General features: G+C 48.2%; 12 protein-coding genes across 18 annotated transcripts; 6 read left to right on the forward strand and 6 right to left on the reverse strand.

Annotated features, from left to right (window-relative positions):
- Positions 1-246: 246 nt before the first annotated feature.
- Positions 247-2,587, reverse strand: LOC6735992 (synaptic vesicle 2-related protein). Of its 2 annotated transcripts, none has more exons than XM_039291656.2 (9): positions 2,302-2,587; positions 2,028-2,153; positions 1,714-1,970; positions 1,536-1,660; positions 1,412-1,475; positions 1,230-1,355; positions 1,102-1,173; positions 655-1,049; positions 247-595 (listed from the first exon to the last, which is right to left on the reverse strand). In XM_039291656.2, exons 2-9 carry the CDS (start codon positions 2,137-2,139, stop codon positions 310-312), a joined length of 1,437 nt encoding a protein of 478 aa, XP_039147590.1. In that variant the 5' UTR covers positions 2,140-2,153; positions 2,302-2,587; the 3' UTR covers positions 247-309. The 2 variants fall into 2 exon arrangements, with proteins under 2 accessions (XP_039147590.1, XP_016029361.1); XM_016181246.3 differs by having other exon boundaries at positions 2,028-2,162.
- Positions 2,588-2,740: 153 nt separating this feature from the next.
- LOC6735993 (radial spoke head protein 6 homolog A) lies at positions 2,741-5,214 on the forward strand. The gene is made up of 4 exons (XM_016168850.3): positions 2,741-3,154; positions 3,216-3,408; positions 3,466-4,384; positions 4,438-5,214. Exons 1-4 carry the CDS (start codon positions 2,850-2,852, stop codon positions 5,145-5,147), a joined length of 2,127 nt encoding a protein of 708 aa, XP_016029362.1. The 5' UTR covers positions 2,741-2,849; the 3' UTR covers positions 5,148-5,214.
- On the reverse strand, positions 5,208-7,508 carry LOC27208453. 2 transcript variants are annotated; one of them, XM_016184016.3, is made up of 7 exons: positions 7,135-7,508; positions 6,724-6,889; positions 6,351-6,667; positions 6,103-6,288; positions 5,914-6,045; positions 5,732-5,857; positions 5,208-5,690 (listed from the first exon to the last, which is right to left on the reverse strand). In XM_016184016.3, exons 1-7 carry the CDS (start codon positions 7,324-7,326, stop codon positions 5,586-5,588), a joined length of 1,224 nt encoding a protein of 407 aa, XP_016029364.1. In that variant the 5' UTR covers positions 7,327-7,508; the 3' UTR covers positions 5,208-5,585. The 2 variants fall into 2 exon arrangements, with proteins under 2 accessions (XP_016029364.1, XP_016029363.1); XM_016184015.3 differs by having other exon boundaries at positions 5,208-5,669; positions 7,135-7,507.
- A 173-nt stretch (positions 7,509-7,681) lies between these two features.
- Positions 7,682-9,324, forward strand: LOC27209061 (xyloside xylosyltransferase 1). Its single transcript, XM_016184575.3, has one exon. It carries the CDS (start codon positions 7,919-7,921, stop codon positions 9,293-9,295), a length of 1,377 nt encoding a protein of 458 aa, XP_016029365.1. The 5' UTR covers positions 7,682-7,918; the 3' UTR covers positions 9,296-9,324.
- Positions 9,325-9,525: 201 nt separating this feature from the next.
- LOC6736002 (adenylate kinase) lies at positions 9,526-11,202 on the forward strand. The gene is made up of 4 exons (XM_002082875.4): positions 9,526-9,743; positions 10,213-10,449; positions 10,513-10,680; positions 10,745-11,202. The coding sequence occupies exons 1-4, from the start codon at positions 9,642-9,644 to the stop codon at positions 10,958-10,960; spliced, it is 723 nt and encodes a 240-aa protein (XP_002082911.1). The 5' UTR covers positions 9,526-9,641; the 3' UTR covers positions 10,961-11,202.
- A 573-nt stretch (positions 11,203-11,775) lies between these two features.
- Positions 11,776-12,853, forward strand: LOC6736003 (ejaculatory bulb-specific protein 3). The gene is made up of 2 exons (XM_016168856.3): positions 11,776-11,931; positions 12,337-12,853. Exon 2 carries the CDS (start codon positions 12,348-12,350, stop codon positions 12,726-12,728), a length of 381 nt encoding a protein of 126 aa, XP_016029366.1. The 5' UTR covers positions 11,776-11,931; positions 12,337-12,347; the 3' UTR covers positions 12,729-12,853.
- Positions 12,854-13,280: 427 nt separating this feature from the next.
- LOC6736004 (probable protein BRICK1-B) lies at positions 13,281-14,286 on the reverse strand. The gene is made up of 2 exons (XM_016174474.3): positions 14,071-14,286; positions 13,281-13,454 (listed from the first exon to the last, which is right to left on the reverse strand). Exons 1-2 carry the CDS (start codon positions 14,189-14,191, stop codon positions 13,345-13,347), a joined length of 231 nt encoding a protein of 76 aa, XP_016029367.1. The 5' UTR covers positions 14,192-14,286; the 3' UTR covers positions 13,281-13,344.
- Positions 14,287-14,713: 427 nt separating this feature from the next.
- Positions 14,714-15,978, forward strand: LOC27208798. Its single transcript, XM_039291658.2, has one exon. It carries the CDS (start codon positions 14,806-14,808, stop codon positions 15,904-15,906), a length of 1,101 nt encoding a protein of 366 aa, XP_039147592.1. The 5' UTR covers positions 14,714-14,805; the 3' UTR covers positions 15,907-15,978.
- Positions 15,979-16,066: 88 nt separating this feature from the next.
- Positions 16,067-16,625, reverse strand: LOC6735994 (allergen Tha p 1). The gene is made up of 2 exons (XM_002082867.4): positions 16,378-16,625; positions 16,067-16,265 (listed from the first exon to the last, which is right to left on the reverse strand). The coding sequence occupies exons 1-2, from the start codon at positions 16,571-16,573 to the stop codon at positions 16,123-16,125; spliced, it is 339 nt and encodes a 112-aa protein (XP_002082903.3). The 5' UTR covers positions 16,574-16,625; the 3' UTR covers positions 16,067-16,122.
- Positions 16,626-17,092: 467 nt separating this feature from the next.
- LOC6735995 (LIM domain-binding protein 2) lies at positions 17,093-19,372 on the reverse strand. 2 transcript variants are annotated; one of them, XM_016181245.3, is made up of 2 exons: positions 19,225-19,372; positions 17,093-18,974 (listed from the first exon to the last, which is right to left on the reverse strand). In XM_016181245.3, exon 2 carries the CDS (start codon positions 18,937-18,939, stop codon positions 17,206-17,208), a length of 1,734 nt encoding a protein of 577 aa, XP_016029369.1. In that variant the 5' UTR covers positions 18,940-18,974; positions 19,225-19,372; the 3' UTR covers positions 17,093-17,205. The 2 variants fall into 2 exon arrangements, with proteins under 2 accessions (XP_016029369.1, XP_002082904.1); XM_002082868.4 differs by lacking the exon at positions 19,225-19,372 and adding an exon at positions 19,081-19,117.
- A 58-nt stretch (positions 19,373-19,430) lies between these two features.
- LOC6735996 (inner nuclear membrane protein Man1) lies at positions 19,431-22,106 on the forward strand. 3 transcript variants are annotated; one of them, XM_039291652.1, is made up of 2 exons: positions 19,431-19,446; positions 20,086-22,106. In XM_039291652.1, exon 2 carries the CDS (start codon positions 20,096-20,098, stop codon positions 22,046-22,048), a length of 1,953 nt encoding a protein of 650 aa, XP_039147586.1. In that variant the 5' UTR covers positions 19,431-19,446; positions 20,086-20,095; the 3' UTR covers positions 22,049-22,106. The 3 variants fall into 3 exon arrangements, with proteins under 3 accessions (XP_039147586.1, XP_039147585.1, XP_016029370.1); XM_039291651.1 differs by lacking the exon at positions 19,431-19,446 and adding an exon at positions 19,599-19,834 and having other exon boundaries at positions 20,084-22,106; XM_016168851.2 differs by lacking the exon at positions 19,431-19,446 and adding an exon at positions 19,599-19,824.
- On the reverse strand, positions 22,092-23,141 carry LOC6735997 (CCR4-NOT transcription complex subunit 11). 2 transcript variants are annotated; one of them, XM_002082870.4, is made up of 4 exons: positions 22,785-23,141; positions 22,587-22,726; positions 22,361-22,526; positions 22,092-22,303 (listed from the first exon to the last, which is right to left on the reverse strand). In XM_002082870.4, exons 1-4 carry the CDS (start codon positions 23,028-23,030, stop codon positions 22,172-22,174), a joined length of 684 nt encoding a protein of 227 aa, XP_002082906.1. In that variant the 5' UTR covers positions 23,031-23,141; the 3' UTR covers positions 22,092-22,171. The 2 variants fall into 2 exon arrangements, with proteins under 2 accessions (XP_002082906.1, XP_016029372.1); XM_016181244.3 differs by having other exon boundaries at positions 22,092-22,526.
- Between the last annotated feature and the right edge of the window lie 86 nt (positions 23,142-23,227).

The raw sequence follows: 23,227 nt of genomic DNA on the forward strand, positions 1-23,227 counted from the left end.
AATCATAAATGAGGGGAAATGAGGGGCTACAAAGTTGAGATTAGTCACCAATTGGACCAACCCGAACGGGGTAGTTAGTAACACCTCCCTCAACTGGGTATTTATGCCAATGCTAGACCAGAGCTTTCCCCTTAGGAGCTTCGTTACTTGCCAGAAGCATCTTAATCTATTCTAGACACAGATTACAGATTACTACTAGCCCGCGAAGCCTAAAACTAGGCAATCCGAATGAAGCATCCACTCAGCTTCTAGGGTCTAATAATGGGTTTAATAATAGCAATAGGTAATAAGTTATGGTAATCAGTGCACTCAGTGGTAGCCAACAGTTTCCCTGGGCAGAAAGACGCAGGCTATGGAGGCCAGCAGGCCCACGATTGCGTACGTGGACATGGCCTGAATCCTGGACGAGTCCATCAGCACCTGCGCCACGAATGGGGTCAGCATGGCGCCGAGTCTGGCCAGCACGGAACAGCCCGAAACTCCGACGGATCGCAGGGCGGCGGGATATATTTCCGGGGTGTACACATAGATGGCCTGGAAGATGCCGGATATCGTGCCGCGCGCAATGAAGAGGGTCACGGAAGTGGAGAAGCGACTAGGATTGGAGGACTGGATTGGTTATCAGTTGATCAGCTGAGTGTGCACCACTACTACCTTTCCACCGACATCAGCACCAGGGTGCACAGAACCAGCGCCAGGTACTGCAGGACAATGGTTTTCTTCTTGCCAAACAGCTTGACCACCTTGATGGTCAGCAGTATTCCAGGAAACTCGGACAGGGTGATCCACAGCAGGTCCATAAAGTCGGAGGTCATGAAGGTGACGCACTCATTGGAATGGCTCTCCTTGTTCCTGGCCACCAGCAGCTCGGTCGTGACCAGCACCAGGCCGTAGTAGCAGAAGGCCGAGGCCAGCCAGAGGAACCACAGCAGGATGGTGGTCCTGTACAGGCTCGGGCTGAGCAGGGATCTGAAGCTCTCCGCGCAACTGGGCTCGTCGTCGGCCATCAGCCGACCCATCAGCATGTGGCGCTTGTTGTTGTGAGCTATCTGCAATCGAAGGTTTTAAGATTCATAAACACTCCACAAAGTTGCCACTCACCTGTTCCAGAACCTTGATGGCCTTGTCATTGTGCCCGTTGTAGGAGTAATAGCGAGCCGATTCGCTGAGCCACTGCAGTGGGTTAAATTTGATTAAGGAGATTTCGGAAGAGAGCAAGGGATTCCTACCGGTGATAGGATGGTAAAAATCAGTAGGGGTGTAGCCGAAAGAGCCAAGAGACCCCGCCATCCGTAATAGGGATAGACAACCAGTGCTAGGACCACTTCAAAGCAAGCTCCCAGAGCCCAGAAGCACTGAAACCAGTATAATATATTCAATAAAGGTTTAGTACACGGGGGCACGTACTCACGTCCATCAATACGACGCACTTTCCCTTGTGCTTGGTGGGCAGAAACTCCGCGTACAAGGTAACTCTTTTGGGTTAAAGAAAGTTTTAGGTGGAGAGGTAGCTCCTAGCCCATGGAATTACTCACGACTGTGGAACGCAGCCGATGGCGAAACCGACGAGACCCCTTAGGGTCAGGAGCCAGGCGTAACTGGGAGCCACCGAGCTGAGAATGCTGTACAGCACTAGCAACACTCCAAACAAAGTGAGGGCCTAAAATGGTGGCATTGGAGTAGCTATTAGCGTAGGTTACCAGCCAGCCTTACCGATTTCCGGCCATATCTGTTGCTCAGCTGTGTCCAAAAACTGGAACTCAACATCATGCCCAGGAACACCACGGTTGTGACGGATGCCTGCTGGAACTTGGTGACATTCCACTCGCAGAACAGAGCCGGGCCCAATATGCTGAGAATGGCCATTTCCATGGAGTCGGACATCCAGCAGAGCCCCACCAATAGCGACAGCTTGACGTGAAACCATCCGAAACCGAAGGCATTGATCGCCTGCTGAACAGTGTAGGTATCTGTGAAAGGTGCACTTGTTACCCGAAATGTGTGAAATTCCTCTACGGACCACTTACCATCCGGATTTATAGACACCGTCTTCAGCTCCAAAGTGGATGAGTGCACATCCCGTGGGGCGAGGTTTCCGGGAGATGGAAGCGCCGCTGGCTCGTTGTTCAGATAGTACATCTTGAATCTTGAATCTAGAATCACTAAGGAAAGTAACTAGGTCACTGAGCTGCACCTTCTTGGTTAATATTACAATCCAAGCTATCAAATATCACATTTTTAACCCGCGCTTTCGATTACATCATGATATTTATGATTTTATTATGCATTAGCATAAATTACCTTCCTCAACCGTGAAGAAAGTTCTTCTCGACTTTAAGACTGTGATTTATTTCTTCGAATGCAGATACACAAAGATTCATCCATTATATTCGAACATATTCGATTTTGCGATATTTAAGTTAGTTGTTAATTTTGATTAGGAAACACACAAATAGTTAAAGCCACGGCACAAACAACAACTTTCTTTCAAGCACTTTCTTTTAGCCAGTGAGAAACCGAGAATCGGAATGCAATGTAAACAACTCGCATACTACACTACCAATTCTCAAAAACTGGTTATAAGGTAACGACTGAAGACTGTCTTCAAGACTTCTATCGATAACGATAGCAGGCGCGAAGTTCAAAGAATTCAAAATCGTTTATAAGTTATAAGATTTTTATGATTAAACATTGCAAGTTGGTATTATTTGTATGAAATTGAAAGTACTTTTTAAAATAACTAAATAGGCTAGCTGTCAAGCCATTACTCCTACAATCATTGGGTTGTCCCAAGCCAAACAACACATGCTTTTGAGGATTACTGATCAGAGTCCCACTATTCCATCGCGATGGACAAGGATTCCTGCCAAAATTTCTCATTAGACTCCACGAGCAGTTCGCACTTTGCTCCTCCGCCAGTTTGCGCACCCAGAAGGAAGAAGCCGGAGAAGCCCGCAGCTGAGGAGGCATCTCCCGAATGCTCCAACGTGACATCGTCATCCTCGTCCTCGACAACCACAATATCCATAGGCGCCTTTGATTCGCAATGCAATCTCCACAACGCCCAGAATCCCGAGGCCCCGAACATTGGCTATGAGTTGAACGTGGCCAAGTCCATATTGCAGAAGTATAGCACCCTCAGTGGGGACAACTTGTGAGTATGCTCTTTTAACCATGGTTAACTTGTACTTAATCCAATCTTCCTATGCCCACAGGTTCGATCATCTTAGTGACATCATAAAGAGGGTGATTGACGAACGTCCTCCGAATGTGATAGACTTCTTCGAGGAATTCAGCCGCAATGTTCGCGAACAGAAGTTCCACTTGCCAGAACGCTTTCCGCCCAGTGGCGTGTTCGATGAGGTGCGATCCTTCCGGGTGGCCAAGAAAATTCTCCAGTCCATGAAGGTGAGCAGTGTGTTATGTTCATAAGCAGCTACACCATGCAACCACCATCTCGCATAGCTGCCCTATGTCATGGAGGGCGAGGATCTGATGGGCGAGGACCTGTCAGTCGAGGATTTGAGGACGAACGAGGATATGCGCATTGTCATCGACGATTCCATGCGGTACTTCGTCACCTTCGACGAACGAGTCCAGCAGCTGCAGTTCTACTGGACACAGTGCGGATTTAGCATCAGCAACGACGACATCTTCCAGCTGGCCAGCGCCATGAACCGGCTGCAGACGCATCCCTCGATCATGCAGTGCAGATTCTGGGGTTGCATCAACGGGCTGAAGGCCTCCTACTACATAGTGGAGGCTTCGCTGACCCGCGAAGAAATCGCCTCGCGCTTGGTCATGATGGAGGACGAGATGCGGCAGAAGCAGGTTCCGTTCCAGATGCGCACGGACAGGGAGGACAAGCCACCGCCGCCGCACATTGGGCCGGAGCTCACGCCGGGCATCTATGGCTGGGAGGAATTTCCGCCTGAGGAGCTCGAAAAGATGAAGCCCAAGGCTGCGCCCGTTCCCTTGGTGGAGGAGATGGAGTTCTACGACATTCCACCGGAGTATATTGGCAAGGGGTGCAATAGGTACTCCTATTTCGTTGTGAACTCGCTCTTTGACGACTGGATCGAGCTACCCATAGTGACTCCTCGACAGATCGTAGTGTCGCGGCAGATCAAGAAGTTCCTAACAGGCGATCTGGAGGCGGATGTCATTTCCTACCCCTGCTTCCCTGGAAAGGAGAAACATTACCTTCGCACCCTGATAGGTCGCATCACAGCGGGTACCTACATCGCTCCTGTGGGCTACTACAGGCGGATGACCAAGAAGGAGCAGCGGATGTTCGACGGCGAGGAAGAGGAAGAGGGCGAGGAGGAAGAGGAGGAAGAAGAGGAGGAGGAGTTCAACGAAGGCGAGGAGGAGCAAATAGAAGGTGAGCACGTGGCATACGCACGATTCGCTTAGCACTACCCGAATATTTTGCAGATAACGACGTAATGCTCCTGAAAAACGAGAAGTACGAGGCGGAACCACTGGGATCTCTGGCCACCCCAGTGGCCTGGGTTCATGTCAGGTCCAATATTCTGAACCAACAAGGCCGCGTTGTCTGGTACGACGAGGAGAAGGCCCGCAAGGAGCGCGAAAAGGCACTGGCCCTGTACCTGAAGATGCAGATGCTGGGCGAGATGGAAGAGGAAGTGGAGGAGGAGGAGGATGAGGAGGAAGGCGAGGAGGAGGGCGAAGAAGAGGGCATGATCGAGGGCTTCAATCAGCCCGAGCTGGGTCCCAGTATCCTCTCCTCCTGTGCCAATGACATGAACCCCGAGGTGCCCGTTTGCTGGCTCGCCCGCATGACCAGCAAGTACACGAATCAGAAGGAACGAATGCTCGTGATGCAGTCGAACGTCTGGCCAGGCGCCTTCACGTTCATCTTTGAGAAGACCTGCGAGTCGATATACTTGGGCTGGGGCCACAAGTACTACGCCCGCAACATTCCCTTCAAGCACTTGCCGATGGTGCAGGAGGAGTTCCCCCACAGCCCAGAGGACTTCGTCGAGGCCAACGACCCGACTGTCGAGGATGAGGAAGCGTACAAGGCTTGGCTCCTCCGGAAGCAGCAGAAGGCCGAGTATGTGGCCGAAGACATCGAGGACTACGACGATGACGAGTTCGCCGATCAGTATGACGACGACTGAGTTAAATGAAATTGCTTGTTTTTATGTTCTCATTCAAGTTCTGCAATAAAATGTATTGGCTTTGTGAGCTTTAGTTTGATTTATTACTTGCAAATAAAATACATATCGTGTATCTAAAGTGAATAATGTTGGACTTACACTTACTTCGCCCCCCTGTATGTACATTTACTCCTTCTAAACGGACTTTAAAAGTAAACTTAACTGCTTAACTGAAATCACACGTGCACATCGTCATCCTATAAATTGTCATTAAGTTAAATAGCTCTTCGAACCATATGTACATTGCAGTTTTCGTGTGCAATAAATGTAATTGTAATTTAGTTATCGTTGGCTGTAACTCGCACACATGGAATCCATGAGGTCTTAATGGCTAAATACGGAATCGAACAAATTTGGTAATACAACGGGCATCACTACGCAAGGTAGCAATGCAGCAGCTTACAGCTTCAAAGGTTCCTGAAGCTTCACTGTGGCATTTGCAGACGGCTTTATGACTTCCTGCTTGGCGGCAATCGCTTCGGGCTGTAATCGAACGTTGAAACTCTATAGAAGATAAGCAATCACACCCATATTATAATTTATACCTTGGGGACCACGGAGCCATCTTCGCTACTGGGAGCTTTAATATTGCCCATGCTCTGAATGCAAAAGTTCTTCAGCTGATCCACGGAAGCGGCCAGCATATTGTTCTTGTTGTTTGCCAGGGTTATCTGGAGTTAATCAAGTTCAGTACATGTCTACCTATAATCACTTTCGAATGACCTACCTCTTTCTCAATTTTCTCCAAAGACTCATCGAAGCTGCTTACTTTCTGCTTATATTCCGGCCAGCTGTTACTTATTGTGGCCACATGGGACGTAATGTTTTCAGATCGATCCAGCAGGTCGTCTATTTTTGTCTGCAATAAATAATGGGAATTAGCGCTGATAACGCAGCAGAAATTGGAAGAGATTACCTTGTGCAGAGATATTTCCTCGCTGAGGATTTTCGTTGTTTGACTTAGGGTATTATTCACATTCTTCAGATCGTTGGCCAGTACTTTAAATGAATTGAAAGTGGTTTTGTTCAGCGCAGCAATATCATCCGATAAGTTTGCGGGTAAAGCGTTGGACTGAAGCGTGGGTAGCTGCGAGAGATTGAGCTGCAGGAGCATGATGTTCATTACTGTGTTGATACTCAGCGTATACTGCTAGCAAGACCTACCTTTAAGGCTTCCGTTTCGGCCTGCAGTGTTTTCTGCACCTCGGTGTACTTATTGTAGTGCTCCTTGATGGCCTCTATGTCCGTGGCCACGGCTTCTATCTTGGCACCGAAGTCAGCCACCAACTTTTCGTCCTTGCCGTGGTTTCTCTGTGCTGCCACGGCCGCCTCCAGGTTGCTAAAGTTGTTCCGCAGGCTCTCCATGGATTTTTGCAGCTCATTTATTTCCGAAATGACGGCTGTTTGGTTCTTCAGCAGGTAGGACGAAGTCTCGTGCCATCGTTGCAGGGTGTCCGGGAAGTTCTTGCTCATGGCAGACACTGAAAGATTACATAATTGAGGACGCACTGTGCGTAGCAGACTGTGTATACCATACCCTCTTCGATCTTCTGGCGATAGTCGGTGAGTTGCTGGCGCAGATCGAAGTAGAGCCAGTACAAAATGCCCACAATCAGAATGCCCATAATGCCGAATAGAAGCGGGCCGCACATGCGGAAGTAGGCTATTTTTCGATGGCTGCGGCGACTGCCAGCGACATTTGTCTGAAAAGAACGCAATATTATTGGGTTGCTACATATTTCACTCTTTTTATGGTGGGAGGCACATATAAGCATGTACATATGTATGCACGTAGAAATTCCCAATGAATTTGTATCTTCACATACTCGTTAGCTGGGAAAGTTCAATTGGGCAGGTTCGGATACATAGATACAAATACAGCTAACCTTGTACTTGATCGAGTATGTGAGTGGCGATGTAAGCAGCAACTAGCGTAGAAATTCCTTACCCATGCGTAATCCTCAGGGTCGTCGGTCGAGACGGAGAGCAGCTTGTCCTGGGAGTTGGTGGCTCCGGGGACTCTCCGGTTGGCTCTCTTGCCCGAGGACGACTGGGAGGCTATCAGGGCGTCCAGCTCCCGACGCTTCTTCATTTTCTTTCCGGCCCGCAGGGGCACTTCAATGCGATGGTGGCAGTCCATGGGGTCGTCTTCTAGAAACTCTGGTCTCCAGTGGAATTCTTGCAATCGGTCGCAGGCCCAAGCTATTACATTTTCTCAGCGTAGTCCAGTCGCTTTTGTAATTCTGGAGCAACCATAACATGTACTTATACTGATAAAAAAGATACTTCTGCGCATGATTTGAGATTACGGTGATTAAGATTAATCGCTGGTTATCGATAAGCGATGAAAGTTATTTTGGAAATTAAATTGACTGATTATGCTTAATATACCTTTAAAATGTGCTGCTTTTCAAGTACATTTCACTTGGATCCTCCGAAGATGATCCAATAAATTGACCCAAAAAGTGGGGGCGTTCGATAGGTTTGGTAATTTCCGGATTCGTAATAACGGTCTCACTGCCCCCAAAAGACTTGCATTGATTTTTACGCCGTGCTCGCTTTATCGATCTAGTTTAATTAAGTTCATAGCCGTCAAAAATGTTCTGTGCGCTTCTGCTCGTCTGCTCAGAGTTTCCGTTTAGTGTTTTCTAACGTTGGCCTCCATATGTCCCATAATATGTTCGTTGACGCCGACGTACTGTTGCAATAGGTGCTCCTCCGCTGATTTCGAAATGGCCAAGAACAGCTTTAAGACTTTAATCAGCCAGAAACACAAAACGTTTCCGGCGGACCTAAATATGTACGGAATGAAGTGTAAATCGCAGCTGCTGGAGGATCAGGAGAACGTGACTCTGATCATCAATCGGCGGAACTCAATCCGCCAGAAGCCGAAGAGTTGGGCTTGGACCCTGCTGCGTTGCAGGTGGCAAAAGAAGCTAGTTCTCTTGTTAATATTTATTTGTGTGTGCGTTCTAATTGTTTTCGCCAACACGCATCTCTTGGTTCGCGGCAACATCCTCTCGGCCTTCCTCTCGAGCCGGCTCACCAAGCACTCGCACGCGGAGAAGCAGGAGGCGAGGTATCCCGACATCCCGGCCACGACCCCGCCAGTTCCCCCGGTGCTGAGGCCCACGCACTATCTGCTCAACTACTCCGCCACCCAGATGGAGCTGGGCTCGCACTTGAACGGCCTGTCCTCGGACTACAACATATTCGTCATCTACACGCGGGAGAACTACCACTTGAACCTCAAGTTCGACCTGTTCGCCCACAGCTTGCTGAAGCATACCAGTGCCCAGCTGCATCTGCACGTGATCACGGACAGCGAGAGCCAGCCCTCGGTGCTGGAGATCCTGCAGCGACAGATCAGGCGGTTCCGGCGGACGGTCATATACACCATATACGACGTGAAGGTCTGCTCCAGCATCATACAGGACATAGCCGCCAAGTTGTCCCCGTACTTCAGCTCAACCCCGAACTCGTACTACAGCGACTCCCTCTTTTTCCTGTCCCTCGGCCTCCACAGGATCGCCGACAGGAGCCTGAACAGAGCCATTCTGCTAGATTGTGATATAGTCTTCCGATCCGATGTCCGACTGCTGTTCAACGAGTTCGACAACTTTCTGCCGCACCAACTGTACGGACTGGCGCCGGAACTGACCCCCGTCTACCGCCACATCCTCTACCGCTACCGCGTGCGCTATCCCAAGACCAGTTTCGGGAATCCCTACTATCCGATTAACAACGAAGGGGGCAACCAACATAGCCGTGTCCACCACGGCTATCCTGGCCTGAACTCCGGCGTGGTCCTGCTGCTCCTCAACCGCATCCGGAACTCAAAGTCCTACTTGGAGAAGCTGACCCACTCGGAGGTGCACACCCTGGTCGCCAAGTACTCCTTCAAGGGCCACCTCGGCGACCAGGACTTCTTCACCCTGCTGGGATACGAGTACCCGAACTTGATCTACAGACTGGACTGCATTTGGAACCGCCAGCTGTGCACCTGGTGGAAGGATCACGGATACTCACAGATATTCGACGCTTATTTTCGGTGCGAGGGCAATATTAAAATGTACCATGGCAACTGTAATACGCGAATTCCAGAATAAATAAAATTGTTATAGGAATATTAAATTAATTAACTTCGGCAGACTTTTATTGGCGATTCAATGGGATGTGGGAATATAAATATTGATACATAAGAATGCAATTTAAAAATAAAAGAAACTCACCTATCAATATTTAAATAGCTAATTTTCAAATATCAAAACGATGTTATCGATAGGCGAGAAGCAAGAGAGTGGAAACAGGCCGATTTTGTGGCCAAATCCGCACAGGGTGTATCGTGTGCGTGATTTCGCCTCTTGTTTCTTATCTTTAACCTTCATTTCTGGCTCCGTTTGGCTATGAATTAGGAGCAGTCCCGAATAATCAGTCGAGCATACACAGTTAACGATGGCGCCTAATGCAGCAGTACCAGTGGAGCGATATGAGCCGGAGAACATCGGGATCAACGCCATTCTCCTGGGGCCGCCGGGCTCCGGCAAAGGAACGCAGGTGGGTCAAAATTACATAATGATGTGTTTTTTGTGATACGGACGCCATGTAGTATTTATTTATAATACAACGTGTTCAAGTGCGCGGTTTTTGTTTGCAAATAATCGGTGAACTCCCAAATTCTCTTGGAAGAGAATCAAAACTGGTGAAGTTATATAAGACGATGTGTACATGGAAATGTATACGTATGTATCTATGTACCAAGTATGTATATATGCGTCAAGCGGTGTCTTTATCTTGACCCTGAATCAAATCAAAACCTTGGCGAGATGTGGCGAATTAAGTGGGACACCTTTAGGCAATCGAGTGGGTATTATGTAGACCATCTATTAAAAGTCTACCAGAACTTTCCTGGCCTCAAGAAATGCATCTTATCTGGCCGATTGGTAATTGCTAACCTTCCGATATGGTGCTAAATTGATTAGCTTTAACTGAAACTTATCAATGTTTTTAATTATGCCAATTTCAGGCTCCCCTGCTGAAGGAGAAGTTCTGTGTGTGCCACCTGTCGACCGGCGACATGCTGCGGGCGGAGATTTCATCCGGTTCGAAGCTGGGAGCCGAGTTGAAGAAGGTCATGGATGCCGGCAAACTGGTCTCCGACGAACTGGTCGTGGACATGATCGACTCCAACCTGGACAAGCCCGAGTGCAAGAACGGATTCCTCCTGGACGGATTCCCCAGGACTGTCGTACAAGCTGAGAAGGTAGCTGCACGAGTGAAGCACTTTGAACTCTAGGGTCTAACCCGTTCGACCCGATCTTTCCAGCTCGACACATTGCTGGACAAGAGGAAAACCAACTTGGATGCTGTCATCGAGTTTGCCATCGACGACAGTCTGTTGGTGAGGCGCATCACTGGCCGCTTGATCCACCAGGCCAGCGGGCGTTCGTATCACGAAGAGTTTGCCCCTCCAAAGAAGCCAATGACGGACGATGTAAGTATCTCTATGGGACGCTCTCCAAGAACTCTAAATGAAAGGCGACTTGGGGTACTTGCAGGTCACTGGAGAACCCCTAATCCGTCGCAGCGATGACAACGCCGAGGCTCTGAAGAAGCGACTGGAAGCATATCACAAGCAGACAAAGCCGCTGGTCGACTACTACGGCCTGAGGGGTCTGCACTTCAAGGTGGACGCCGCCAAGAAGTCCAGCGACGTATTCTCCACCATCGACTCAATATTCCAACGCAAGCGTCCTGCCCAGGTCCAGTTATGATTTGTTCCTGCGCAATGATCAACTGCTGATAACTGCCTCCTGACAATTTATTTCGAGACACACACAACGTTTAAGCCTAAAGTTATAGTTGCATCCGGAAGTCCTGAACATACGAAATTACCTTTGCAGGTCGACTACTTTCCTTGTACAGATTTCTAAGGTGTATGTGTTTGTTACTTTTTACATTTCACTATTTGTAACTACAATACAATTTAATAAAAAAAAAACCAAGAAAACAAGTACATTTTACGAGACATGACTGCTGTAAACTGGGCTGCGTTTAAATGAGGGATGGACGACGCCAAGTTCAAACTTCCCACAATTGTTTTCCGGAAAGCTTCTGGAATATGGTGCGGATGACTCAGTTTCGAATCGAGGTTTTTAGCGTTTGATGGATAGCCACTAATTGTTCGGAGAACTATTTATTATTGCAATCAACTTTAAAGCGACTATTAAAGGGTCATGTTGCACGGGTCTCAAGTGTAACAAATAAGGAATTGCTAATGGAAATCGCTAATGAGATCGTTAAATCTGGTAAACAAATAACATATCGCCAAGTTAGCCCGTCCATCGTGGCTGCGTCGAATCCCTCGCAGAGCGACTTTCAATCGACGTTTAGTACTCAGACGTCACCTGCCTAATGTTAATGTCAATTTAAGTGTGTATAACTATCGCACATATATTATATAAATTTATAACGACGATTGACTAATCACTGGGTTGACTTTTCAGCAATAGCGACTTGCGCTTCAAAGTCTAAAGTGTGTGCAATCCCATATGGATACGAGCCGAGCTCGAACACAGGCTCACAGCGCGCGGTGTGTGTTGTGTATTACACTTGAAGTTCAATCCCAGGTAAAAAGTGGGCCCAGGTATAAAAGCCCACTTCATAGAAACATTTCTCAGTTAGTTCCAGCAGCTGAATTGCTTCACATCTATCCGCACCGAGTCGCCACAAGTCGAGCCCCATTGTAAGACCACCGCACCGCACCGTTTATAGTTTTTGGAGCCGATCGGCTCGGGTGGTCGACTGTTGGCTGGTGGTAGTCCACACACTCATGGACGCAGCCAGACGGGCAACCAGTTTCATTGTGTGTAAACAGTGACATCTTTTCAGCCAGCGAATGTGTTTCAGATACGCATACAAAGTGGACTGGCTGTGCATTAATTTGCATACAAATCCCATAAGTCCACAGATACATTTTGCGAATGCAGTCGCGCTCGGTGGCTAGTAAAAATATTTTTCCATCGCCCAGTAAAATCCCCTGCTCACAAAACTGGTTGACTACTGGTTGCCCGACCAACAGACCCACTAAGCCACAAAAGTGCTGAATAATGAATAAAAATACATACATACTTACCCAATTCGCCCGCAGAAAACTCCAAGATGAAGATGATACTTGCCCTTGTCGTCCTTGGACTGGTGCTGGTCGCCGCCGAGGATAAGTACACCACCAAGTACGACAACATCGACGTGGACGAGATCCTGAAGTCGAACCGCCTCTTCGGAAACTACTTCAAGTGCCTGGTGGACAACGGAAAGTGCACCCCGGAGGGTCGGGAGCTCAAGAAGTCCCTGCCGGACGCCCTGAAGACGGAGTGCAGCAAGTGCAGCGAGAAGCAGCGCCAGAACACCGACAAGGTCATCCGCTACATCATCGAAAATAAGCCCGAGGAGTGGAAGCAGCTGCAGGCCAAGTACGATCCTGAGGAGATCTACATCAAGCGCTACCGCGCCACCGCCGAGGCCTCCGGAATCAAGGTGTAAGGCCGATCCCGGTTCCGGAAACACACTTGGTTATGTGCACTGTTAATTAGGTCTACGTCTATATCTGATCATCAAAATTATTTCTACGATCGTGCTCGGAATAAAGAGATTTGTTTTTTACCATACACCTGCTGCGTATATCGTTCTCGAAGGGGAATTTGCCAGGCTTCAGAGAGCTTATCAATTAACTATGACAAATGTAGCACTTAAGTCTAGCCTCCTGCTACTAGAACGATGATTAATCTAAGCACAATTAAGGTCTTAGAAAAAAAATTCACAAGATTACGACTAGACCCTAATAAGCGGCTTATATATGGCGGGCGATTTGCATTAACATTGACAATAAAGGCGGCTACGGTTAGTTGGCAAAAACATCGCGTGCTGCTCGTCTTGGTTCTGAGCTATTACTTATATTATTCTTAAAAGGGGCAATGAATCGAATCCGATGGCCGCAAGTAACTCAGCCGTGAAAACCGTCCTTCAAAGAACAAACAATGTACAGCGAATTATTAATGTCACGGCAGTTCACATCGCGAATCAAAAGATATTAAATATTAAATCAGTATTTTAATTACTTATAAATGTACAAAGCTTAGTGTAAGGTTGTGGGCAGCGTTTACGTTAATGTTTCACCCTGGGCGACGCACGCCTCCAGATAGTCAATGCGCCGCTCCAGGATGGTTAGTTTTTCGTTCAGCACCGCCAGACGGGAGCGACAGGACATATCTGAAAGGATATGATGATAGATAGCACACGATGATACAGTTTATAATGTCAACAGTATGCATAAAACCTATTAAGGATACTTTTAATATGGGATCTTTTAGCTTGCTATATACGATACTTTCCATCGCTGTAAAGAGTACAATTCACTGATTTAGTCTATAAAGATAGTTGATGCAGGGGAAATAAGGCCGCATTCGCATGACTTGCCGTACCCAAACCCAACTACCTCGCACTCTTTGGCGTATCATTTATCACAGCATTTAGCGTGCTTTAAATTATCCATAGAAGAAGCGAAAGAGTTTATCCAATTTATTCAAGTGATTAATTCGGATAGAGATAGCGCCGACTTTTCGTTTTTAGCCCTCCGATGTTACATACATATGCATATGTATGTAGATACACATATTGCCATACATATAAACCACTCGCACAAGCCGCTGTTTGTTTCTATTGACTTAAGACTCGAGTAAATAAAGTCAGTGTCACTGATGAATATTTGTTAGTAATATTATTTATGCGTTTACCCACACATACAAACCAAGTGTGAATAAACACGCACACACGCACCCACACATGCGAGAGAGGGAAGTGGGTGCTTCGTGAGCAGGTTGCTTACCAAAAGAGTTCAGAAAGTCGGTGATTCGCTTTATGCTGGCAGTTATCACTTCGATATACTCCCTGTTCGCCCAGTCCTGGTGGATCTGCTTTTGGATCGCCTCTCTGTGAGCCCCACTCATCTTTATTTATTCTTATTGTTTCTGTTCGGTTTAATTGTGTTTATCTAGAGGTGGGAGATGGGTTGGGCCGGAACAATTATCGACAAGAACTTGGAAATATCGATTGGCATACAGTTATTGTGTTCACCAACCATCGGAAATCAAATTTTTACTCCACCAAGAATTTTAAATGGCGTTTTACAACACTCCTTACTACTATTTAAATATTACGCGGGAAAGTGCGAGGAAGGAAAAAACTTAAATTAATCCTCGGCCAACTATAGCGGGTAAATATGAAAAATTAAATAAGAGTTATATTAAAGTATTGGGGTAGATACAGCCGAATATAAAGAAACTTATCGCAGCACAATCTAAGCATATCGATTTTGCGTTTGCTAGATTTTATATTTACCGTGGGTGTCTTATTTAAATTGGGTGTCTTGTTTTAAATTATATTTTTTAAGGAACTACTGCAAACCAGCAAAGTATGTACCCATTTTGCGGTCCGATCCCGCGTGTTCCAATCGGAACGAACCGAACGAAACGATAGCTATTGATGCCACTCACGCACACGCACACATACATAAATTAGGTGGCCCCGTAAACTACAGTGTTTTTCATTTGGTAAACAAAAAATGGACTTTATCGACGACTTCATCGAGGAATACAAAAGCAATCCATGCTTGTGGAAGGCGGACTCGGCGGACTTCAGAAACCGCAGCCGCCGGCAGGAGGCCTACGCGAAGCTCATCGAGGTGGCCACCAAGCACGGGGAGATGTACAATGTGGAGCGAACAAAGCAAAAGATAAACAATCTGCGCTGTGCATTTCGTCATCAGCTGAGGAAATACAACGAGGTCAAGAAAAAGGGCGAGAAGTACGAGCCCTACTGCCCCAAGCGCCGCTACTTCGAGTCCCTGATGTTCCTCAAGGACGAGGAGATCCCCGCCGACAAGAAGTGTAAGCGCGAGCAGTCGGTCTGCATGGACAACTCCATGCAGCTAGGGGCGCCAGAGAACGGCGACGAGTATTCCGACGCCGAAAGCCTGCACAAGCCCCCAAAGCCGTCGGCAGACTCGATCAAGATGTCACCCAACAACAGCGCCAACGAATTCTGTGCCAACATCTTCGAAGAGGCCGCCGCTGCCGCTGACCCCGTTATCAGTATTAAGACAGTCAACAACGCCAACAGCCATGCCAGTGGCGCTACCATCAAGGAGGTCGAAATCGTGGTGCCTGCTAACAACAGGCTGCTGTCCGCCCGCAGAAAATCCGTGCCCGACTCCATAAAGTCTCCGCCTGGCGACCCCGAATCGCCGCAGTGCAAGCGCGTCGTCGCCCAGAACCAAACGAAACTGATCAGTAATCAGAGCCCGAGCCAGAAAGCCAATCACATAATACGGAAAAGGTCCTCCTCGGTCTCGTCGCAGATTTCGGAGGACAACGAGCCGCCGCCAGGTAAATTCCGGGCGGACATTTCCACCATTGACTTTGAGCGCCTCTTTTCGCTGGCCCTGAAGAGTGCGGACAGCCAGCTGGACGACCACTTCTCCAACTTCGGAAAAATTATCGCCCACAAGCTTCGCTCCATGGACGGGACACAGGCTATCTATGCGGAAAAGATCATCGCCGATGTGCTGTATCAGGGCCAGATGAAAATGCTGTCCTCGCTGAGTATACACCAGTTTATGGGCGTGGACAATGCAACAGTTTACCTAGAGAGCCACAGTAAATGATGGCCTGGCCCCTTTAAAGACGTACTTTTAGAGTTTATGTAATAATAAGATGTAAAGAGACAGTCATGTGTACAAAGACATGTTTTATTTAAAGGAGGGATTCCTTTCAGCCGCCTAATCCCTAGAAAATCCCCTAAGCTACGAAACCAAATGCTAGGGATGATGTCGAGACTAGTTTATTATATTCGATGCATGAGAATAACATTTAGATGCCATTTAGGCACTGTCGTACTTCCTCAGAAGCATGGCCCATACATCCGGGTATCTAGTTTGCAGAAATGTGGTCAGCTTTTGGGCTTTTTGCGCCTGTTGTGGGGAGCAGTTCCTGCATTTCCTGGTTATAACTTCTGGCAGGGCAGCTGTAAGAACCAAACTCGAAATAATTACATTTTGGCCTCATCACCAAATGGCGAGGAATTCAAGGACTTGGGAAAGTGTTGTATCTGAACATTAAACGATTATGTTTATTACCTTTGAGTTGAAGGCCCAGTTGGTCGCATTCGCTCTTGCCCAGGATGCACATAATCTGGCGGCTGACCACCACCTGGTTGTTCAGCAGCTTGTTAATGTTTCTCTCGTCCGCTTGGACACTCGATGAAATGAGAATGATAAGAAAAATAAAATTAACGACCAAAGAAAGCACTCGGTTTTTATTTAGAAGTAGCATCCTTTCTGAACGCGAGACGGTATAGTATAACTGAATGTGGAGCAGAAACTGTGTATCTGTATCCCGCAGATGTTCGTGCATGCGCAAAGGAGCTGGACTTGGCAAAATCACGGGCAGGGTAAGGATTGCTAAGCACTGCGATTACAATCCGAATATCTGATGAGATGCCACGTACTATGTACATGGTATATGATGATAGCATTCCTTCAAATTGGATAGCTTGGTATTCTGTGCTTCTGTTGGAAGCATCTGAGATATGTTCCAAGCATTTTTGTACCCAAGTTGCAAAGGGCAGCCCAGAAAGTAAGTCAGCACCTGCTGTTCCATGCGATAAGGAGGTAAATAAAGAGCTTTCAATGTTTTTGCGTTGTGCTTAAAAGTTATGTTTTACTAAAACAACACATTAAGTACTTTGCAAGGCAGTCAAGACAAGAACAGAAGTATCCTACGGTTTAATTAATTATAATAGATAGTGTGTAGAGTAGACGACTTAAAGTACAATTATATAGATTTAATATGTATGTATGTCTTATATACATTTCCTAAAACTTGAAAGCTTTATTTAAATATTTTTACATGCAAGTATGAAAATACATTTGACAATATAGCGAAATATTATGTTTTATTAAGTTCTATTGCGATACAATGGGGCTCTTTTTATCTATGTCAGATATATTCGCGTTGTTCTGCGGGGCAGCTCCGTTCCCAGGGCTGGCCGGGATGGCTCCCGCCCGGTCGATGCTCCACGGATTCGAGCCGGAGATGGGCGAGTCGGCGTGTCCAAAGCCGGTGTGATTATCGTGCTCCACGGCATTGGTTCCGTCGTATTGCGTGTTCTCTAGCCGGGTGATCAGCCGCTCGTCCTCCTCACCAAACTCGCCGCCCATCAGCGTCGGCTCGCCCACCACCATCACGTCCTGGGAGGAGAGGGAGAAACTGGGACCGGAGGGGGAACGCTTCTGGTTCGTCACAGGCGGCGTGTTGGAGTTGTTGCCACCACCCGAGTTGGAGCCCTTCCGTTTGCGCCTCTTGTTGGGTGGTCGTTGCGGATCCTTCTTGCCGGGCGGAGCCACCATGCGCTGCCACTTCTGGAACAACGTTGTCTTCAGGCAGTCGCGCGGACTCAGGGCGTACGCCTTGTGCCGCGACATCAGCTCCTGCATCGGCTCGAGGATGACGCAGAGGCGCAGATAGTTGAGGGTGGAGTTGGTGATGCCAGCCCGCGTGATGTTCTTGGTTATTTGATCTAGCAGCATCGGGTCAGGCGGCAGACTGGTGCCGATCACGGACCTTGGAATGAGCTCGCGGTGTCCCTTGATGGTCATGTGCCATGACTTGATGCGCATGTAGTCGTCGTACATGAACTCCAAGATCAGTCTTGCGTCGGCGCAGACCTTCGTGAAGAAGGGCTTGCCGTGCTGCGTGATCACCGTGCACTGGTCGCAGTCCAACGTGATGGACGTGTTGTGGAACGACTCCTTGGCATGCTTCAGCTGAAAGTACAGGTCCGAAACGCCGCCCTCGTATATGCTGCGAAAGAAGCGCGGGATGAGCGTGCGTCCGATGGTGTACCGCTTCGGTCCGTCCTCCAGGCAGAACAGAATGGTCAGCCGGGCGTCGTCCTCGAAGAACTCCGTGGTAAACGAGTCCCACCAGCAGTTGTCGCTCTCCTCGTTGCGCTGCTGCAGCCGCTTGTTCAGCTCAAAGACGCGGTGTTCCGTGTGGCTAAAGTAGGAATTGTGCCGCCTGAAGCCCTGGTCGATGCGCTCCATCTGCTGCGGCCCGCCCATCATCGGGTGGTTGCCACCGTGGCCGAAAGGCGACGCCGGCGGCATCGGATTGAATTGCCCGCCAACGCCGAATACCGTGGGCGATGAGAAGTGCCCGGCCTGGCCGCTGTTAAACGGAGTGCCCGAGCTGGCCGGCCGGCTAAACTGGCCGAGTCCCGAGGAGGGCGAGCCGAAGGGCCCGCCAACCGGACCATTGAAATTGCCCGCCGTCGCCGACTGCGGGTAGTTGCCGGGAATGTTCTGCGCACCAACAGGTCCGGGTGTCGATGAGCCCGAGGGAGCAGGTGAGGAGGTATACTGAGGTGTGTTCGAGCCAGGCTGGTTGGAGTTCTGGAACACGATGGACTGGTTGCCGGCTGGTGAGGATTGGCCGGCGGGCGGGTACGGATTCCCGGCCGAGTTGTACGGCAGGCCGCCCTGCGCGAAGCCGCTCTGGTTGCTCCCGTCCGGATTGAGGACCGCCGAATTGGACGCGGGCAGCATTGATCCACCCTCGGATACCGCCTTCCAGCTGCCGTCGTCAATGTTCGCTTGAGAAGTCATCGTATTGCCAGCGTTCAAACCCCTACGATTCATGCCTGTGGTCGGTTCTATCGGGCATTCGCGTCGGCCTGTGGATGGAGAGGAATCCATTAGTTTGAACCCATTATTATTTCGGCGTTTTGGGGGTTTTGGGTTCGGTATATTTTTATGGTGCCCATGCGTATGTGTATGCACTTGTCTGTATGTCGCACTGCATTTACAAAATATGTGTGTACACACACACACTTTTCACGGCCCGTTCGCGTTCGAAATGGAAAACGCTGCGAAGGGCCGGATCGGCCGGATTTCAGTGCAGGCAGGCTGCTCCCGTATACGCACCTTGCAAAAGGCATACAATATTTTAATTCTTAAAGCACAAACACATATAAATGTATCTACAATTTAAGAAAACTGATTGGCCTCCACCGATAGTTTTGCCATCGCTTTCCAAATAGCAGATTTCGATAGGTGAGAACGCAAGCGTGGGTTTGTCTCGCGTTTGGAACAAACGAAAAACAACCTATCGCCTGGAGGGTTTTTATGTTCTTGAACCAATTTTTTGTATGGTGTTTAATAAAACTAATACAAGACTCTTTCTCATAAGTTGTTTGTAGTTTCTTAGAAATATCATAGCACCCTTAACGTATTGTACATCAATTGCCACATATACCCTTTAAATAATTGATTTATTGTAAAAAACCTATCGATATGTCAGGCCCTCTTAAACCTATTCCATTTCCATTTCGTTTCACTTTGTCCCGCGCCGCACCCTTGACTTAATAATTTAGTATGTGCCGTGCCGTAAAAATTTGTAATCAAAATATGGTTGTAAGACTGTTGCTTTAACGTCGGTAGTTCATTTTATATTTATGTAATTTTGGCCTGTGACACTGCAAGCCCGTAGTGTGATGCGAAAGTGTTCGATTTTTATATACTAGAGTACGTGTATGTTATTTATAAACTGCATAAATTTCGCACATCTTCCCGTTTCCTTTGAATGGTAAACATATTTTACGCCATTGAATAATCAGACCTAAGCGGAAACTTATTGGCCATAAGCCGCCGAAAACCCTCTGCTTATTTCCAAGGGCTTGTGAAAATGTGCTTCGCTATGCAGTTATATATGCACATTCCTGTGTATGCATGTGTGTGCTGCAGTGTGCGTTTCCTACACTCTAAAAAATGTTCTTTCACTTGCAGAGCGAGAAAAATGTCAACCGAGAGTTTGAACAGTTTGAGCGACAAGGAGCTGCACAGGAAGCTAATCCAGAGCGGCTTCCCCAGCACTCCGGTGACGGAAACAACGCGAGCGGTCCTCATCGAGAAGTTGAGAAAGCACACGCGCGCCGACAAGCTGAAAAAGAGGAGCAACAAGTACGTGCTGTACTCCAAGGAGCAGCAAGAGTCGCCCCCATTTCCACAGTACCACCAGTACCACGCCCCCCAACCGCCCCAAAACTACGCCAATGGCCTTGACAACAATAACGACCTGGACCTGACCGCAGGCTCCTCGTCTTACAATCGCAGCTTCGACGAGAGCGACTCAAGCCCGCTTCAGTTGTCCGCCTCCAAGATGTACGCCCCACCACCGGTTGTGGCTTCCAATTACGATGGGGACTGCTCGCCGCACAGCTTGGGGCTAAATGGCAAATACCGGCAGCCATGCTCCATGCCGTACGCCATAGACACGTCGAATAACTATGGCAAACCTAGCGGAAAAGCTAAGCTGTCCGACGGAGGCGTGGTAAATAGACTGCTCAGCTTTCGGGACACCACGATCCAGCGGAAGTTCAACTATCCCACTGGCCAGGCGTCGAGAATCCCGCCCAGGAACGATAAGCTAGCTCGGTTCGCCTTGTCGGACCTTAAATCCTTCATCAGGAATCCCGACATCAGGCCCTATGTAATACCACGAGTGCTAATTTCGCTGTTCTTAATATTTTTGACAATAATCACTGTCCTCTATGTGGGCAAGAGGTTCGAGCAGAGTCCCATCGATAAGACCGCACTGAAGTATACATTATGTAACCCCAACGATATGCAAATGATCAGCGAAAAGGTGAATTGCATAGCAAAAGATTCGCTAAGTGGTGCGCTGGACATGAGTGAGGAACTCTTTAGGCATCTGAACGAGCGAGCCAGGCTCCATCACTGCAAAGATGCCAGTTTGTCGCCCGCTTTGGAAATAGGAGAGTTTGTGCGGGAAATGGTCAGCAACCCAAAGACTCACAGGGGAAATCTGCACAGCAACTTGATGGCTGCCAAATATCTGATTACCGAGAACCCGCAGTGGAGCATCCAAGTGGTGGATTCTACGAAGCATGTTGGACAGACCTCGCACTTTGAGCTGTCTGAACCCAATCTGCCGCTCAAATGCATTGTGTTGAAGAAAGTTACCCGGTTTTTCACCGTGATCGGTGCGATTCTCCTGATAGTCGCTGGATTTCTCATCGTATACGTTGCGGTAGTAATATACCGAGTTAAGCAGAAGGAAGCCCTGTTGGCGGTCGACCAGTTCCAAAAGGACATAATAAACGAGCTAATTTATTTGAGCTCCCAGTCCGAGAGTCCCGAGGTCATCATTAGCGAGCTGCAGGAGAAGTTTCTGCCAGTCAAAAAGCGCTCAAAGCACTTGTCTTCTTGGAACAAGGCCCTCAAGCAGCTGGAGAAAAACGATAGCCGTGTGCTGTTCGGTATGGTGAATCGTGACGGGAAGGCAATGCGCACAATTGCGTGGAACAGGAACGTTGACAAAAAGGATGTGGGCCTGGTTAAGAAGTGGCAGAGTCCCGCCTTCGACAACTCGAACAAGATTGCCAACCCGCCGACTCCCTGCCTTAAGATTAGGCACATGTTCGACTCCTCAGAAGTGGACCAGGCCAATCTGAAGCAGTCCATCGTGGAGTCGATCATCGAGAAGGTCGGCTCGCGCTGCAAGATCTGCGATGTCCAGCTGGACGTGCAGTCCTGCTGCGTGTACATCCGCTGCGCCAGCGAGGAGGACGCCGGCACGATTCACAACGAGATCAACGGCTGGTGGTTCGACAAGCGCCTGATTTCGATTAAATTCTTAAGACTGGAACGCTACCTGAGCCGTTTCCCCAAGCCCTCGGCCGAGCCACTTTACTTTCACACCAACGAGGCAGCTAACACTCACTCATAAAACACACAACTCTACATTAGATACTTAAGTTATTAAATGCGAATTTGTTTTACATGTACAGCTGGAGTTGTTGCTTTTATTTATGAACTAGACTTTAAACTTAAAAGCTGCTAAACACTACCACTACTTTGCTAGGGAGTTGGACGACAGAGCGCTCTCCCCTGTTTCCAAGTGTTTGATGAGCCGGTACAAGGCAGCAGCCTCTTTGATTTTGCTGAAACCCACGCAGAAGGCTTCGATTTCAATGAACAGTTCCTGGAAAACATAACTAGAGTCACTAAGCACAGTCGAGGAAGTGGTAGTAGAGCATACCCTAACGTTCACAATCTTGTTCCGAATCAAGGACTGCAGAAATACGCAAACGAGTCGCACCAGGCGAGATTGCATGTACTTGTCCTTGACTGTTTCGCAAGTCGAGATGCAATTGCTGATGTACAGGTGAATAAACTCAGTGGGCAAAGGTCCGGAGGTGGTTAATCTGGAATGAGAGCTCGAGCATGTTAAAGAAGCCTTGAATACGCGATGTTTGCATTCCCACCGGTTGACCACCTCCATGGAGTGAAGTGTTATGTCCATGTTGACCAACACGTTGAAGTATTCAGTTATGTCGGAGGTCGTCATCAGTCTTAGCAGGATCTCAATGGAGATCAGAGGATTCTTTTCCACGAGCAGAGGTAGCTGAGATGGAGAAAGCACGGATAAGACATATGTATCTAGCAATGCTTTCGAGTCTTACCTTGTCCGGGGTCAGTCCATATTGGCGCGCAATGTCCGTGTTCTGCTTCAGCAGGTCGTCGAAGAGGATGTGCTGGTTCTGCAGGCTGAGTGGCTGGAGGAAAGCCTGCTCGATGAGGTGCTTTGTGTTGGGGGTAACGTAGTTGGACTTGTCGTAGATGATCTCCACCTTGTCGCTGTTCGACTGGTTTATCCAGAGCAGCTCGTCCTCGAAGTCCATTAGGGGCGGGGCGATGGACAGAAACATGTTGGTGCGCTGATTTTAATTTACAATTATCAGACTTTATGTTTGCCTTGCAATTTTGTAAACAATTTTAGTGTGACCGCGTTAGGGGTTCTTGAGAACAATCTGCACATGAGAGTGGACCATTTGAAAAATGACTTATGCAAGTGTGCGCCTAAGGGTGTTGGGTTACTCAATTGCCAAAAAATAAAAATTAAAAT

The sequence above is a fragment of the Drosophila simulans genome, chromosome 2R, assembly GCF_016746395.2.
Source record: "Drosophila simulans strain w501 chromosome 2R, Prin_Dsim_3.1, whole genome shotgun sequence".
Taxonomy (NCBI): domain Eukaryota; kingdom Metazoa; phylum Arthropoda; class Insecta; order Diptera; family Drosophilidae; genus Drosophila; species Drosophila simulans.

Coding starts and splice junctions, on each gene's coding strand:
- LOC6735992 (XM_039291656.2), bottom strand. CDS start 2,139: ATGTACTATCTGAACAACGAGCCAGCGGCGCTTCCATCTCCCGGAAAC. Junction 1,476..1,535: donor ATCGGCTGCGTTCCACAGTC/GTGAGTAATTCC, acceptor TTAACCCAAAAG/AGTTACCTTGTACGCGGAGT. Junction 596..654: donor GTGCTGATGTCGGTGGAAAG/GTAGTAGTGGTG, acceptor CTCCAATCCTAG/TCGCTTCTCCACTTCCGTGA.
- LOC6735993 (XM_016168850.3), top strand. CDS start 2,850: ATGGACAAGGATTCCTGCCAAAATTTCTCATTAGACTCCACGAGCAGT. Junction 3,155..3,215: donor ACCCTCAGTGGGGACAACTT/GTGAGTATGCTC, acceptor CTATGCCCACAG/GTTCGATCATCTTAGTGACA. Junction 4,385..4,437: donor CGAGGAGGAGCAAATAGAAG/GTGAGCACGTGG, acceptor AATATTTTGCAG/ATAACGACGTAATGCTCCTG.
- LOC27208453 (XM_016184016.3), bottom strand. CDS start 7,326: ATGGACTGCCACCATCGCATTGAAGTGCCCCTGCGGGCCGGAAAGAAA. Junction 6,668..6,723: donor TCGCCAGAAGATCGAAGAGG/GTATGGTATACA, acceptor GTAATCTTTCAG/TGTCTGCCATGAGCAAGAAC. Junction 5,858..5,913: donor TGGAGAAAATTGAGAAAGAG/GTAGGTCATTCG, acceptor GATTAACTCCAG/ATAACCCTGGCAAACAACAA.
- LOC27209061 (XM_016184575.3), top strand. CDS start 7,919: ATGGCCAAGAACAGCTTTAAGACTTTAATCAGCCAGAAACACAAAACG.
- LOC6736002 (XM_002082875.4), top strand. CDS start 9,642: ATGGCGCCTAATGCAGCAGTACCAGTGGAGCGATATGAGCCGGAGAAC. Junction 10,450..10,512: donor CTGTCGTACAAGCTGAGAAG/GTAGCTGCACGA, acceptor CGATCTTTCCAG/CTCGACACATTGCTGGACAA. Junction 10,681..10,744: donor AGAAGCCAATGACGGACGAT/GTAAGTATCTCT, acceptor GGGTACTTGCAG/GTCACTGGAGAACCCCTAAT.
- LOC6736003 (XM_016168856.3), top strand. CDS start 12,348: ATGAAGATGATACTTGCCCTTGTCGTCCTTGGACTGGTGCTGGTCGCC.
- LOC6736004 (XM_016174474.3), bottom strand. CDS start 14,191: ATGAGTGGGGCTCACAGAGAGGCGATCCAAAAGCAGATCCACCAGGAC. Junction 13,455..14,070: donor CGACTTTCTGAACTCTTTTG/GTAAGCAACCTG, acceptor ATATCCTTTCAG/ATATGTCCTGTCGCTCCCGT.
- LOC27208798 (XM_039291658.2), top strand. CDS start 14,806: ATGGACTTTATCGACGACTTCATCGAGGAATACAAAAGCAATCCATGC.
- LOC6735994 (XM_002082867.4), bottom strand. CDS start 16,573: ATGCTACTTCTAAATAAAAACCGAGTGCTTTCTTTGGTCGTTAATTTT. Junction 16,266..16,377: donor ACTGGGCCTTCAACTCAAAG/GTAATAAACATA, acceptor TGGTTCTTACAG/CTGCCCTGCCAGAAGTTATA.
- LOC6735995 (XM_002082868.4), bottom strand. CDS start 19,102: ATGCAGTGCGACATACAGACAA. Junction 18,975..19,080: donor GCAGTGCGACATACAGACAA/GTGCATACACAT, acceptor CTCCATCCACAG/GCCGACGCGAATGCCCGATA.
- LOC6735996 (XM_039291652.1), top strand. CDS start 20,096: ATGTCAACCGAGAGTTTGAACAGTTTGAGCGACAAGGAGCTGCACAGG.
- LOC6735997 (XM_016181244.3), bottom strand. CDS start 23,030: ATGTTTCTGTCCATCGCCCCGCCCCTAATGGACTTCGAGGACGAGCTG. Junction 22,727..22,784: donor ATGGACTGACCCCGGACAAG/GTAAGACTCGAA, acceptor TCTCCATCTCAG/CTACCTCTGCTCGTGGAAAA. Junction 22,527..22,586: donor TCCATGGAGGTGGTCAACCG/GTGGGAATGCAA, acceptor CTCTCATTCCAG/ATTAACCACCTCCGGACCTT.